Source organism: Aythya marila (genome assembly GCF_965140915.1).
Source record: "Aythya marila genome assembly, chromosome: 7".
In the NCBI taxonomy this organism is placed as follows: Eukaryota; Metazoa; Chordata; class Aves; order Anseriformes; family Anatidae; genus Aythya; species Aythya marila.
Genome location: NC_139048.1, coordinates 12,594,882 through 12,610,272, shown reverse-complemented (window position 1 = coordinate 12,610,272; position 15,391 = coordinate 12,594,882). Strand labels below are relative to the sequence as shown.

The 15,391-nt window shown below is 41.0% G+C and overlaps 1 protein-coding gene across 3 annotated transcripts in view; it reads right to left on the bottom strand.

Annotated features, from left to right (window-relative positions):
- Positions 1 to 691: 691 nt before the first annotated feature.
- The window catches only part of STN1 (STN1 subunit of CST complex), a 40,341-nt gene continuing 25,641 nt past the window's right edge, over positions 692 to 15,391 (bottom strand). For all 3 annotated transcript variants that reach the window (XM_082764337.1, XM_082764338.1, XM_082764336.1), the window contains 6 exons: positions 14,737 to 14,898; positions 13,461 to 13,572; positions 12,544 to 12,703; positions 5,378 to 5,500; positions 4,699 to 4,771; positions 692 to 956 (listed from right to left, as the gene is read on the bottom strand). In XM_082764337.1, coding sequence (XP_082620463.1) covers positions 799 to 956; positions 4,699 to 4,771; positions 5,378 to 5,500; positions 12,544 to 12,703; positions 13,461 to 13,572; positions 14,737 to 14,898 — 788 coding nt within the window. In that variant the 3' untranslated portion in view covers positions 692 to 798. The remainder of the gene's footprint in view (positions 957 to 4,698; positions 4,772 to 5,377; positions 5,501 to 12,543; positions 12,704 to 13,460; positions 13,573 to 14,736; positions 14,899 to 15,391) is intronic.

The following is a 15,391-nucleotide window of genomic DNA, read 5'->3' as shown; positions in this document are numbered from 1 at the left end:
TGATTTTGAGACTTCTTGTCTGAATAGAATCCACAATAACACACATCAGTAGTGCATGCGGTAGCCAGGGGAATCCAGACAAGCTTTACAAGCAGTGGAGAAGGCTGCAGGATGGGAAAGGGGTGCTGGTCCTCATTCCTGAGTATTACTTCTCAGAGGAAGGTAGGGATTGCTTTGGGAGTAGCATATCCGTGCACATTCAGGAATATACCTATACATACGTGGGTGCACCAACACTGCCAGGAAGGGCAGGCAAACCTTTTGACTGTTTTCTTTCATGTGCTTTCTCTAGCTATTACAAAGCATACATAAAAAGAACAGCTACTGCCATATGGAAGCATCACAGTATCAGTCTTTAAACCAGAATGATGAGTCCTGACATGATCATTACTGTAAACAGTGCTCTTTAGCAGTGACTTCTCTTTAGGGCTCACTGGACGTAGATGCGAGAAGGCCGTGTCACATCTTACTGTTTTATCAGGGAAGGACATGCAGAGAAAAAGTCCAGCTTCCTTTCCAGCTCCCCTGCTGTGTTAGGACGTCCAGAATCAGTTTGATACAACTTTCACTAGTAATAAGGAGGAAGTCAGCAAGAATATTAAAACAAATATTTGGACAACTTCTCAGGAGCTGAACAAAAATAGCACTTGGAGAAGCAGAACGCTCTTCCCCCCCCCCCCCCCATCTAGATCATACTTGGTAATAAAATAGCAATTTTTCAGTGTCAGAGTTCTGTCTCAACTGTTCCTAATTCCTCACTTTATCCTGATTGGACCAAAACAAACATATCTTCCCTCTTCAAAATGCCATATAGTATCCTTCCATGGTGCTGACAACATCACTGTTACTCTCCAGCAGTTCCAAGACACGGTGCATCACCACTTCAGCCAGGCTGGGGTTGTAGTTCTGCCGAACACAACTCAGGACATGAAGAAAGTGGCAGCCTTTTTCAGCATCTGTAGGAAAAAGAATTAAAAAAGGAGAATGTAGCCGGAAACCAAATGAAAATCCTTTTGCTTGTGTACAGCATTAAAAACGTCTGGAACAGGAGGCAGGCCCGTGGCCAGATGTGACTACTTGCCCAACACTGTCATCTTGTGGAAAAACTGTCACAGTGCAACTTTTGTCAGCTAGCGATGCAATCGCATTCCTACACTTGAAACTTCTCAAACAATTACTGGAGTAGAAAGTCACAGAACTTCGGTATCAAGTTTCATCTAATTTTAAAGAGAAAAAACCCTGAAAATGTACATAAAAGCAGAAATATATTTAAAAGAAAAATCATTTTCTTAGAGAGCAAGTCAGAAATAGATGTCCTTAATAACTGCAGTGCAGCGTGCAGCAGCTACTGTGTGCCTGATGGACATTAACTGAAGTTCAGCTGTCCCTACCAACAATTTCCCTCACAAGCCCTGTAAAGTCATTATCAGTGCTTCAGGATCCCAGTCTTTCCCTCAAGTTCTCAAAACAGCAACTGAGATTGTTCTCCTCCATGGCTAACAATGGAAAACTGGCATAAATGAAGCACATTAACACAAATGACTTTCCTCCACCTCAGCTCTCAGCTCAGGATGATGTAAGGTAAGTTTGATACAGCTAGTGAGAAATTTGCATGAAGTTCTGGGGCCAAGAAGATCCCTGTCCTATTTTGCTGCTGCTTTTGGTTTTATTTTAGCAAATCCCTAACTCTAGAATCAGCTAAGCCCCAGAACTGCCTTAGAAGCTGCAGAGGAAAGTCACTGGTAGATAGGAGGTGGCACTGTGTACACTTCAGCCTAACTCCTGTCAGACCATAATTCAGGCAAGGATATTTCTTTAGAAGTCAGTGGCTCAGTCTGATGAAAGACCTTTGTGGCTGGGAGAAAATACATTCACCACCCTAGGATGGATAAGCACAGAGAACAGAACAAGGAGTCTACCTGCTCTTAGTGCCTGCTGCTCCAAACAAAGTGGGTAGCTGCATTTTGGATTAGTCACAGGTTTGTCATAAGACAGTCAGAGCGCCCATCCCTGATCTACAGTAAATTAGCTTAAGCCCTGATGAATTAGATTAGTGACTCAGGTGTTACCCAACAGCACAATACATCTTTTGTTCAAGATGCTGGTAGAAAATGGCATTTTGGGGTAATGGCAGGTGTGTGCAATAATTAAGCAGCCCAGATACATTCCTAGGCTACCACCCAAGTTAGAGGGAATACACGCTTCGCAGCGGTGTGATGCTGTCCTTCTTTCACTGCCACTATGGGCTTTAGCTTTTGTCTACAACCTCAGGTAATCCAGGCTGTGATAAACTGCCTTGCCTACTGATATAAAAGGGGACAGAGTTAGAGAGAAACTACTCTTTGACTATTGTGGACATGTGGACAACACAGGTCCAGTTGGACACATTAAATTTAACTTCAGGTAGTTTTGGCTTTATTCTCTTTACTATTAGCTTCATCTAAGCCTAAAACCAGAACAAATACACCAAGAAAAGAAAAAAACCTGGATTAAGTTTATCATTTTGCAGTTCAGTCTGGAGTCAAACTATACTGTCACCCTTTTCAGGCTGTCTTAAGCCTCTAGATAGACCCAGAGTGGACTCTTATAAGGGCACTTCAGATCAGGCTGTGGGGAATTACAATTAGAACCAAGGACTAGGATTGTAATGTTGACATATCAGGGTTTGTGGAGCTCAGACTAGTCATGCTGAGGGTTTTTTTGTTTGTACAATAGTTCCAGGCAGCTGGGTTGGGCCTGAGAGTGTGTCACAAGAAATGATTGGGGTGAGGCATTGTCTTGAAAGCTAGCAGAGAAATTTGGATAGAAGAGTTTGGTTTATAATAAAAACAGTCTTACTGTCATGGAAGATTAACGTTGTTCATCAAGGAAAATGGGTACAAATTTCTTGCAATAACCAAGCAAAAGCCTTTGAGGCACTACCATGTTCCTATTTTCTCACCAGGAGCCAGCTCGCTAACCAAGGCCAAGTGGGTGGCTGTACCTGCCCATGGACAGCAGAGGGGGCCCGACAATTACACTGAGCTCTGTGCCATTGCATCATTCAGGGACAATAAAATATTCAAAAGTATCCTGCTGGTTTTGATCGAAGCGTTTTGGTTTTCCTTCTCAAAGTCTTCTATTACCAGTGACTGGAACATTGAAACAGCCCTTCTCAAAACCATCAGAGGAAGAGAGACTTACCTGGAAACTGTGCTTTTTACAACAGGAAAGTAAGCAGATGGAAAGCTTCAAGGAGAGCAAGAGGCTCTGTAAAGCAATTGCTATTTTTTCCCTTCTCAGTATGAAAAAAAAAAAAAAAAAGCTTTGAGAAATCAGGGTTCTGCAAAGTTTTCTCTGTAACTATCTACCAGTCTCTATTTGCTGTTGACTGGTAGAAAAAACTTAACCTCTGGTGGAGCAGGGAGAATACTTCACCACTGTGACAATGCACACCAGGCCTGGTGTCCTGCATCAACTACATACAAGTTCTGGCTTTTATAGTGGCCCAATTAGGAAACAAAATGTGTTTCCAAGAGAACTTGCTAATCTGTAAAACGGACAGAGGAATGATTTGCCTTTTACAGAGGAGGTGTTTGTATTTGTTAATGGATAAAAGACAATAGAAAACGTATTATAATTTGTTGCACTCACACAGCCTCCAGCAACTAAGCTCATCTTCAACTGTTCACCCTGTAACAGCTACTCCCACCAACCCCCCAGAGAGACAAAACTTTTATTTCCACATATAAACCATGTTAACAGCTGCGCTATTGCTTAAGATAGACAGTTGGGAACTCAAAAATCATTCCACTTCACTCACCCTTTTTTCTCTGCAGGATAACCATCACAGATCAGGTCCTACAAGCACTTTCGTTATTATGATGGTACAAGGAGAAAAGCAATTTAAGAGTATATGCCTTATATTCTAGTCAGTCATTTATTCTTTACTACATTTTACCCCACAACTAGCTGCACTCCAGCAGCAAGTGATCCCTGCTAACATGTTCTGCCCAATGCATTGACAAACTCTGTATCAATGTACCTGTGCAATTAGCAGCCACTCAAGTCAAGCACTAACTTTTGCAATGGCAATAAGACACCATATGCTTCAGGAACAGGGTAACTCCGAAGCCAGATGAGGTATATTACATGAAATCAAGTGGATTTTGTTAGACTGAAATCCCTACCTGTAAAGAACAGCCACTGAAACTCTGCACTTGTTTAAAACCTACAGAGAATACCCTACTGATATAAGTGAATGTTACTGTTGGCTTAATGGAGGTGAGGATTTCACTTTTCTGCACTACCGCTTTTGTGTCAGCTCCCCTGTAGAAACTGACCTAGCAAGATCTGCCACCTACCCGAAGTGCAGAGCAACTGCTATTAGTTGCTGACCTAACCTCATTGCATTTGGTTCCTCCCAAAATCTATGTACACTCAAAAGATACAGATCTTAGATAATGGCTGCTCATTTCAGATCTGCGAGGTTGCTTCATTCTGGGCACATGTGCTCGCCCGCTCTCTCTCTCCGCTCATAGGAAGCTGTTCCTGCACTTCTGCTTTTAGCTACTCTGATGAGCTACACAAGCAACTTAGTTTCAAGTTCAAGGGTAAGGACAGGAAGTGTACCTAATCCAGCAGCAGGAGGAGAGATTGTCATCGAAGTATCAGCACCAGCTCATAGCTCACCAGAAACCTGACCACACCGGTACTTACGCCTGGGTTTTCGGCAGTCCTCTTTAACCACATCGAGGGTCACTTTAAGCAGCTCCTTATCATGATCAGTCACCTGGAGATAACGGAAGAAACTGGCAATTTATAGTAGTCTATTTCACAGTAAATGGAGAGGATGTTAAAAAGGATGTATCATGGCCATACATCAAGGCCACGATGTATGGCCATGAACTTACATTGTCATAACTACAGTCAGCAAGATATGCTGTCTCCAAGATAAATAATGCATGTTACATCTTCAGTTATCTTTTGAGCAATGTTAGCAGCATTTAGGAGTTAGGAGAAGAACATAAGATACCAGAATCAACCCAAAAGAGGGCATCCAACTCAACAGAACACTGAGTTTTAACCTAAACCTGACAGAGACCTGTCCCAGTCTTCAGTGCGCTCTGTCGCATCAGCGTACAGTTAAGCAACCTAGGCTGAACACAGACTGCACCTAGAACAGCAGCAGTGCTGAAGAGTGGCACTGAGTTACAAAAAGATCAGCTTGGAGGGTGACAGAGAGGTAAAAGCAAGAGTAAAGAAAGACGTAGATAAGCCTTTGGAATAAACAGACAGTGTTTGGAGGTCCAACTTCCTTTCTTGAAATATTCCTACTCTGAAACTACAAAATAGTCATACTATTGAATATGTTTGCAATCACAGCTCAATTCCTTACATGGTACAAGTCCTTGGAGCTACTAGGTTTCTGGAAAACCACTCCTTCTTCTTGTAGCATCTTTATTGCTTCTTTAAAAACACTGTGAATCCTTTTGGAGCTGGAGTCAGGTTTTGAATTCACCTGGATGGGAAGAAATGTACAGAGCAGATGGTGAGAAATCTCAGCCCAACTAAAGCTGATGGCAAAAGCTCCAGACAATTTCAAGAGCAAGAGAACTTCATGTCATTTTGTTCCACATTTTTCTTTATTTGGTAAATCACAAATCTTATTTGTTACATGCAAACCAACCTGTTAACTTCATCAGTTACATATGAACTAACCAACATCTCAGTCTTTAAAAAAAATATAAATATCAGAAGCTTGGTGTTTCATCAGAATTGTACAATCTCCTAACTGCTGTTTGCAGCTATTTGATTATGTACCGAGAGCCCCCTTCTTTTGGAATAGGCCTATGATGCTTACAGAGAATTTGACTGTTTAGCTCATCTGCTTTGATGGTATTTCTATGTTGTTTTCTGGGAGTGAGGGGTATATGGAAAGAAGCAAAGATCAGCGCTTTGTAGGGTGATATTCAAGAGGAATCCAAGTGCTGGGAATTGGATCTCCATCTCCTGATACCAAACTGAGGCTGTGTCCAAAGAAAAGAAGGAAACTGGTAAGAATGATATTTGTTTCTTGTCCCCTGCTTTCCGGATTTTTACAAATATTTTAGTCACGCTTTTAAGAGTCTCTCCACAGCCCTAATGAAAATGTAAGGAGAAAGAGCATGCAAGAAATTAAGACAGATACATGAGATAGGGAAACAAAGGATGAAGGCTAGAAGGCAGGTGGGAAATAAGTCTCTTGTGAAGAGTTCAGGACACTGCTAGCAGAGTAGGAAGTAAAAAAAAAAAATGGGGAAAAAAAAGGAAAAGCAGGGTTTGTTTGGAGATAGAGCAGAGCTAAGACAGTGGAATGACAGCTGGGGAAGTGGAAGGAAATAAAGAATCAGCTGTGGAGAGGAGAACGTATGGGCAGATAAGAGCTAGACCATTACATTCTTTCCCATCTTTATCTGTCCCACTGTTTCAACCTTCCATTTATCTACAAAGGCTGCTTCAATTCCCCAGTTGTTGTTTCCACATCTGTTGGAAACACTCTGTGCTCCCTGTGGTTTCCTTTGAGAACAGAGCTGAACTGCTTCCCACAAGCGAACATGTGATGAATGGAACCAGACCACACCAGAGCAACCAAAGCAAGATTTGCCAAGCCCTTTCTTCATCTGCCACCATAAACGCTCCCATCCTGTCCTGAGCAGAAGTATCAGGCTTCGTGCATCCTACTTCATTCACCAGGGGAACTCACAGAAATACTGGGAGTGAATCAAGCAACCACCGTGTGCCAGAGTGAACTCACATGGACACGTGGTGACAGACACCAGGTTGGTAATGGAAGAACGTCCCTTCACAAAACATTACTTCCACCCATTTGTAAGGCTCAAGTCCAACTCAGACTAGCTGTAAGCCTGGGAATTGACAGGCCTCACCAGGAATGGTTTAGGAGATCCAACAGAGATATTGGCATTGGCATGCTCCACAGTTTTCTCCACGCCCTTCCCCTCAATGTTTCAGCAGGCCATAATCACAGCTCTCTCACTCTTTCTTTCTGTCCAACAACAGCAATCTTTTTCCTCTCAAATCGTTAGTCAAAAATAATTACCTTATAGTCCAAGACAATTACCACAGAAGAATAGCTATTATTCTGTCTTTATTTGGCTTTGAGTTTTCTCCTGTTACAGAAGGATTTTAGTGTTTGAATGTTTGCTTGTCCCCTGTCCACCACAGCTGTACCAGTACAACTATAGACACTACTTTTAACTACAAACCTGACCTTACATCTGGACACCATTCCCCTCACACCATTAATCATACTTCTCATACCTCGATCATACTTCTTTCCATAGTGCTGCTTCTTATGAACTGAAGAAACAAACAAAATGTAGAAGAAAGGGATTTTGTTTGTTTGCTTTGTAAGTGAAGAGTGAATACTTGCTCTTAATTATTTTTTTTTCCTTCGGGACAAGAGGCAATGGGCACAAACTGAAATGCAGAATTTCCAGCTGAATATGAGAAAACACTTGTTTGCTGTGAGGGTGACAGCGCAGAGCACTGGAACAGGTTGCCTGTGGAGTCACTTACTCTGGAGATACTCAAAACCCACCTGGATGCCATCCTGCCAACGTGCTCTAGGTGATCCTGCTTGGCAGGGGAGCTGGACTAGGTGATCTCCAGAGGCCCCTTCCAACCTCAACCATCCTGTGAAAAGCACATTCACATCGCTGTACCTAAAATGAAGAGGCTTTGCCTCTAAGAAATGCAGGAATCTAAAGAAACTGCTAGCAAAGCAACCACCTCAAGACTCTGATCAATTTTTAATGTGAAAGCAAACATTTGGCGAGGGGAAAAAAGATAAAAATATCTCCAAAGAAGCAGGATAATTATTCAGTTTGGCTTAACACTGAGATCCCGTCAGAAAAGGGAGATAATTAAAAACAGGCTCCGTGTGAACTGACACACAGCTCTGCCTGGATGGATACTGAAACAGAATCACTAAGAAAGTAAGTCAAGAGATTGACAGAGAAGGCAGAGAGGCAGACTTGGGAGTGAGAAAATAAGGAAGAAGCTGCTACATATCAGCACCCTCTCACATGTGCTGCAGAGTCTGAAAAAAAGGGCTCTGTGGGAGAATTACCTCTGAAAAACAGATGAGGGCTCTTGCCCTATCCAGAGACTTTAATATTATCCCGAAATAATGGGAAAAGTTTTTGTGTTTTTGTTTTCTAGCATGCTCTAGAACATGCTTCTGCCTCTCTAGCCCTCTGAGTAAATCAACAATTTGACAAGTTCTTTGTGAACACCACCTAAAGTTATTTGATCTGTTCTTTTGGTCCACCCAAAACATCTCCAGTTTCTCATCCTGCAAATCCAAAAGTCAATAGCCTGTCTCCCTAATACCTCACCTTTCTTTTATGCCAAACCAGACCCTCTTTTCTTCTGGACTTGCACAATCCCCCTGAGAGCCAGCGTACACTGAAGCTTGTGATTTTGCCTTCTTAGCAGAGATCTAGAGGAGGCTGAACGAAGGCAGAAGAAATTTGGGACAATAAAATCCTACCTGATTTCACATTCCTGCTTTTATTTCAGGAGGAGATGGAGAAATGCTTGCATTTCAACAGTTACACAGATGCGCTTATAGGTGTTAACATAGTTCCTTTCAAATCACAGCTTAAAAACCATCACTTTACTTTTACAAAGCTTATTATCCAAGAAATTCAAAGCATTTACAGGTATTAGGTAGTTTAAATGCTGATCCAAAGCACTAGTGAGATTTGAATCTGGATTTTCAATTTCCCTCTTGCAACATTCACAAGTCATTTTTCAAAGTGTCTCCCTTCAAGCATGCCTTAAGTTTCAGGTTCCCTGAAGTGCTGACAGCAGGGGTTCTCCCCATCCCTCTCAAATCAGGTCCTTTTTAAATAAATGAAGCTGGACATCCAAGCACAGGACCACCCTCAAATCATTCATCACTTTTGCAAAACACACCTCCCTACACCCTGCTTGGAGAAGCAGCTACTGAATAATGATTTATCACTACCCCCCCCTCCCAAGTCCAGCCATGGACCCTAGCAAAGCCAACAGAATACTTATCTCCAGAATTAAGTCAATATTTTAACCAACGTATTCCAGCTGGTGAGCCTCACATAGTTTAGTGGGCTGGTGCTGTGCAACCAATTATTCTCGGGTCTTTAAAGCAAAATAAACCTCCTGCACAATCAATAATAGGTCAAAGAATGAAGTGGTACAGGAATTAGTTTGAACGCTGAAAGTATGTAACCTTTGGCTCATTACAAATCACAACACACCCTGACGGTGTTAAAGTTTCCTGGTATAACCACACACGTGATACTACTCATGGAAATTGCCCTTTGCAATTTCTCACGCAACATTTAAGCCTTGCTTTAGACAGGTGATAATTTTAGTAATAGCGATTCTGGATGTGTCAGCCCTGGGCTCCTATAATAAGCATTGCAATACACGTATTTAAAGTAGCAGTGAAGCTTCCTGAAGAGGCAGGAAGAGAAGAAAATAGCATCAAGAATGTATAATGCAAAGCACTGTGATATAGCTACAGCACAACGTACATGACCGGGGTAAGCATAACACCGTAAAACTCCCTGCTTTTTCTACTTGTCACTGCTGACCTTGAGATAATATTCAAATCAAGGGAAGTACAAACAGTAGAGTTTGGAAAGCATTACCAAGTCCAAGATAGTGACGTGCACGAGCTACAATGATAGGAAAACAGCACACACTATAGCTAAGGCATGGGAGTAGTACATCAAAACGGTTGATCAAGACTGGCTGGTTGCAAGTCAAATTTACTCCAGATCAGAAACTGGATGGATCAAGTTCACTTGAGCATTTTTTTTCTCTAAACAAACAACAACAAAAAGCCAGGCCATTAATTGTCTAAGTCCAGTAAGTACACTCCGTTCTCTAATCACAAGATGACTTTTCCTTTCTTCTTGCTTGTAGTTTTCCCTGTGGTACCCACCCCTTCAGACTCAAAAGACATTTGTTTTAAGGGAAAGACTACCAATTAGGAATAAAGGAGACACTGGTTATGTGAAATAAAGCTTTACTAGTTTTAAAAATCAAAACAGATTTGTTAACTTGTAATTATTTTTAAAAACGTTGAGTTCTCTTACCTCTGCAACTATAAAGCTAAAGGTTACCTAGTTTGAGTAGAGGACATGATTTAAGTTCTGCCACATGCACCTGCTAGAGGGAAATTTATTCTTCTGGAGGACCAAATGCTGGGGAACCATTAGGACTGGAACTAGATCTTCTAGAACATGTGTGGGACAGGGACAGGGTTTAGATACAGTAATCCTGGAAAGGAACAGAGAGATGCTGCCTACCTCAGCTACCTCCTTCCATCTTCACCCCCCTGTTCCACTCCACTGCCAATGATTCCACAGCGGCTCACCACCACCCTGGAGGAAATTTTCCATGAGAAGATACCCTCCTATGTTGAGAAACACTGTGCAAGTACTTTAAAAGATGCGAAAGAGATGAAGGGAGTGCACCACACCTCCTAGGAGCACAGAGAAAGGGAGAGAAAGTCAAGAAAAGGGTTTAAACAGCAGCTGTGCTATAACATTGGAAACAGGAAAAAGTGTAAAAGACCAATTATACTTCAAAACATCCCATCACAGCCAGGAAAAGTGCAAGAAGTGAGCAGGTATGTGTGTTGTACTGTGGCTTAAGGCGTACAGTTTGGTCTACTCACCTATCTCGTGCCTTGGTATATAGGCATGATATAAAATCATTCTACACCAGCAGCACCTTTCATCTTTTCTTGTTTTGAGGGAGATGCAAAACAGAAGACTACACAGTGAAAGAGAAAGGAAGACGTAAAGGAATCAGATCTATCACTTATTTTTGTGGATCAAACCTGGTACTCGACCCTTTGCCATTTATGGGAAGTGACGTCTTCAAGGGACAGGGCAGAGGAACAACAAAATACATTCCCAGAGCACTACTGGGAGCACTCTCAAGGCATTCAGGTCACTTGACAACTGAATGTTCTTTCTTATGCAAAGAGATATAATCCTCTTTGCAAGGAATTAATACCAAAGGGCAATGGAGAGAACTGCAATTTCTAAATAAGCATCTGTGTGCCCAGATTCCTGGGACATATACTCACACCCTTGCATCAGGGTCAGGAGCAACAGCTACTAATTAAGATAGTTCTTCATGACTACTAGCAAGGCTGATGCTGCAGGGAGCAGGGGAGGAGAGATGGAGGTGCCTTTATGTTTGCTCTGCACCAGTTCCTTCTTTAAATGGCTTTGCAAGTCATTCATCTTAATCTTTCTATAAATGCTGAAACTTCAGAGACGGACACTTCCAGTATTAGTCACACTGACCACTACTTCCTCTTATGTAAAGTGTCTGAGGACTTTTAATGCTCTTCCAGCTGGTTTAGAAAAATACCCTGTTCCGCACTGGATTTTCTAGTATCAAACTTTTCAGTTACAAATCATAGTAGCTCCTGTCCTTGCTTATATCCATGATCATTTTAAAGCAAACAAATAAAGCCTTTAATAAAAATAAACCAAAAAGCAGTTAGCAGAAGCAGTTCACTGAAGCATGAATAGAGCTACTTTTTATCATTATCTGGCTTTTTTTTTTTTTTTTTTTTAAAGAAAGTAGTAAATTAATATTATCTACTAATATAACATAACACTTCTAACAGTGAGTGTCTGGATCAGGCACCGAAAATGACTGCCATGAATTTATTTCTTTACGGAAAACCAAAAAGCAAACAAGTGAGTCATAATGCTCTGGATTCATGTTTCAGTTGCTGTTGGTAACTTGCTAAAATCCATAACTCCTGGTTTTGCAGAAGTTTACCACTTCACACCTGTTGAGAATCGGGCCTGTAATTTACCCAAATAACAAAGTAATATAAAACCATTTTACAAAATGCTTTTTGTTCTATCATTTTGTAGTTGGTCAAGAGCATACTATCTCACTGGGAAACTTCTTAACAATTCGGTTACATGCAATTACACATAAACTGATTTCATCTAAATGCAACCATCTGACCCTTTCAGTCATGACCTTTCACAGCTAGGGATGTCCAACAACGGAAGTGTTTAACAAAGCATTTTTTTCATTCACTCATTATAATCTCCCTTTGAAAGCCACATCTATACTCATATATTGAACTTCAAATGAGAAATAAGACAAAGAATTGTCCTCCATTCTCCTGAGCCGATTCAGGATCTCAAATATCTGAACCAAACAGCTCGAGTGCCTTAAGGAGATCAGTGACATTTTTCCCAGCTCTAGGTAAGGCAGTGCACATTGCATACTGTAAGGTTACTCAGCCCTAATACAACAGAATTTTCTTGTGGCTTTCTTCAGTCCAGCTTCAAACACCCCACGTGACAAGGTTTCTCAGGCCGTGTAAATAATGCACGCATAAAACTAACGATGATGAAAAAGCACTTACAGTTTTTGAATCCTCTGAATGCATCAGTCTCTTATGTGATTGTTTAGAATTCATGGCATTATTTTCCCTACCAAAAACTTGAAACAGGTACAGTCACTCACCTGACAGCTGCGACTGGACAGTGGCTCACCAGCCAGGGACACGAGAGTATCTATCGTTTCCAGCTCCTGTTGGTAAAAGGTCTGAATTTTGTTTTCTAGTAGGAAGTCTTTCACTTTCTCATGCAGAATATAAATTGAGAAATCCAAACCCTCTGGGCCACTGCAAGGATACAAAGAACAGGTTAAAAGGGAAGAAATACACTACTGATATTTTTAGATCACTTGCCTAATGTTAGCCTGGTAGACCGGTTTTCAAAGGTCAGGAGGCGTTTTATCGCCCATAAAGAATTTGAATCTAAACCCTTAATTAAAACAGACCATTTTAAAATGCATTGAACATCCAGCTCTTCCTCTTCAATCATTTATTGAAATAGTGTTGGGATTTTAAGATCTGAAGTCTCTAAAACCACACTACATGCATCAGACCTGCCAATAAGTATCCAGCTACCCTTAAGCTGAATACAGTAACTTGTGTTTGAATTAGTTTGAGGTTACGCAAATCATGATTCGCAGACAAGGGCAGCAGATTCAGGAATATTTTGATTGATGAGCTCTTTATCCTTATATGTAAAACAAAATCAGCCAAGGTTGCTCATCCATTTAATTCGTTGATCTCGCCTGCAAATCTTGCTCCAGACTCACTCCTTTAAGAGATGCAAGAGGCACGTACACAGTATTTTACTACCTTCCTAGTATTCATTTTAGTTCAGCTTTATACTTCTTTTCTCAGATTATGAACAAGATCTCATCTGTATGGATCATCAATTATTTAGAGAAAATAAGACTGCTCCTAAATGCTTGTGCAGAGACTAAATCACAGTGGGGCCCTGTTCCATCTTTCTCTGAAGTTAAATAACAAACAAGCAATAATAAAATCCCATGCTTTGCCTTTAGACCAGTCTGCATACCACATTTACCTCTGTCCCTCCCCTGGGCGTTGGAAAGGTTTATCGTAAACTTCTCTATAGAGACAAGGGAGCTCCAACATCCTTGAAATCTGAACATCACACACAGGATCATCCACTTTATCTGGAGCGGAAAAAAGAACACACAGACTTGTCTTTTAAACAAACATACCTGAGGCAGCACAATGGAGTGTCACAGGCCAGTATTAAATCGGCAAATTTTGTTTGTTTTTGTTGTTATGAAAACAAAACCATAAAAGGTCACTCCTGCTTTTACAGTTTACAAGGCAGTAAATGACCACAGTGTATTGCAGACTATGCTTGCATGTGAAAAACTTATTTAACTGGAATTTGTGACCTATATTTTACCTTTCAGCAGTCTATACACATTAAATGAAGTTAGCATATAGCAAGGAGCTTTGTTTGTGCCAATCTGAAAGCAATTTAGAGGCCATTTGAATTGTGTGGCTCTCCTTTAATGAAACAATGTCATTGTTACCAACCCTTGAATGGGTTATATATTCATAAAACTTCTGTTTGGAAAGGAGGGTTGACCTCCCTCTCAGACTTTAGCTACAGCTGAAAAAAACCTAGAAACTTTCTATCTGAGCTACACAAGGCTTTTAAAAGACAAGCTTCTCCAGTTACACAATAACACAGGCACTGAGGAGAATAGATGTTATGCAACTGGAAGCTCCTGGGATACAAATAATGGACTACTGTCCAAACAGCTGTCGGATATGTGCCAGAGTGACAGTGAGGAATGCTTCTCAGTCATTCTGCAGAGCCAGATAGTTTAGGAAAACTTGGGCTTTAATGTAAAAACGTGACAATAAATTGCTGGCTGCCTGTGGAATGGATTATACGGGCTGCAACAAACAACTGTTTCTTTAAAGCAGCAAACACTCTTGATGAAGTGTGACACAGAAGGTCATCAATTCCCTTCCTATAGGTCTTGGTTGTTATGCTTCAACACAAAAATGAAGAGCAATTCACTATCAAAGATAGCCAATCATAATATCTGGACAACCTTCTTGTCTGCATTCTGGTCATCTTCATAGATTTTCCAGGAATGCCTCATTTACAGGCAGTCTGATCCCACACATTAAGTAGCATATTTTCTAACCTTACACTGCTAACATTAAAATAAAGGCATACAGATGAAAATCTCTTCAGAAAAATGAGCTGCCAGAAAACAAAGTGAAAATTATTCAATGAATTAAATACAGCTTGTGTCTTATAAATACAGACAACCAAGTTACATACGTCACAGATCCGTAACACTCACAAAAACACGAAGCCTGAATTTCTCTTTGTTGCCGGTAGGTTCGGATGTAACCTCTGACCCTCACAACATCCCCAATCACCAGCTTGGTTTTCTGGCTCACCATTTCCTGGAGTTTCTTCATCTGTTCAAGCACTTTAAGACTGCTGAGTGTGCTTGGACTACCTGTAAGAAAAGGTGAGCAAATCAGGCATGGAATACATAAGCATCACAGCAGTCATATTGCTAAAAAGGGGCAAGATCAGGCATCATGTGTTCTGAGCAGCAAAATTTTTGGATAACAAAGATAGTTTATAGTATTGTATTTACTTAAATAGTTCACCCGGGGAAGGTGTATAAGGAAAGAGATACTGACTTATTATTGAATGTCACAGATAGGTTGAAAATTGAAATATTAATTTGAAACTGGCAAGAGTGATTTTGTCATACTAAAAGGGACAGGGGAAGAAAAAAGGTCAGCTGCACTTTTTATGTAAAAGAAGCATGATTCATCTGAGGTGAGGCCAAAGGACTGATGTGATGCAATTTCATGTCCACACTGAGATGAATGCAACTTGACAGAACTTCACGTTTACGTAACGCACCTTTGCAGGAGGGTAATTTTTTCCTAGCTGAAAACCTGACTAATGATCCAAGAAGCCCTGATCATGATTACAAA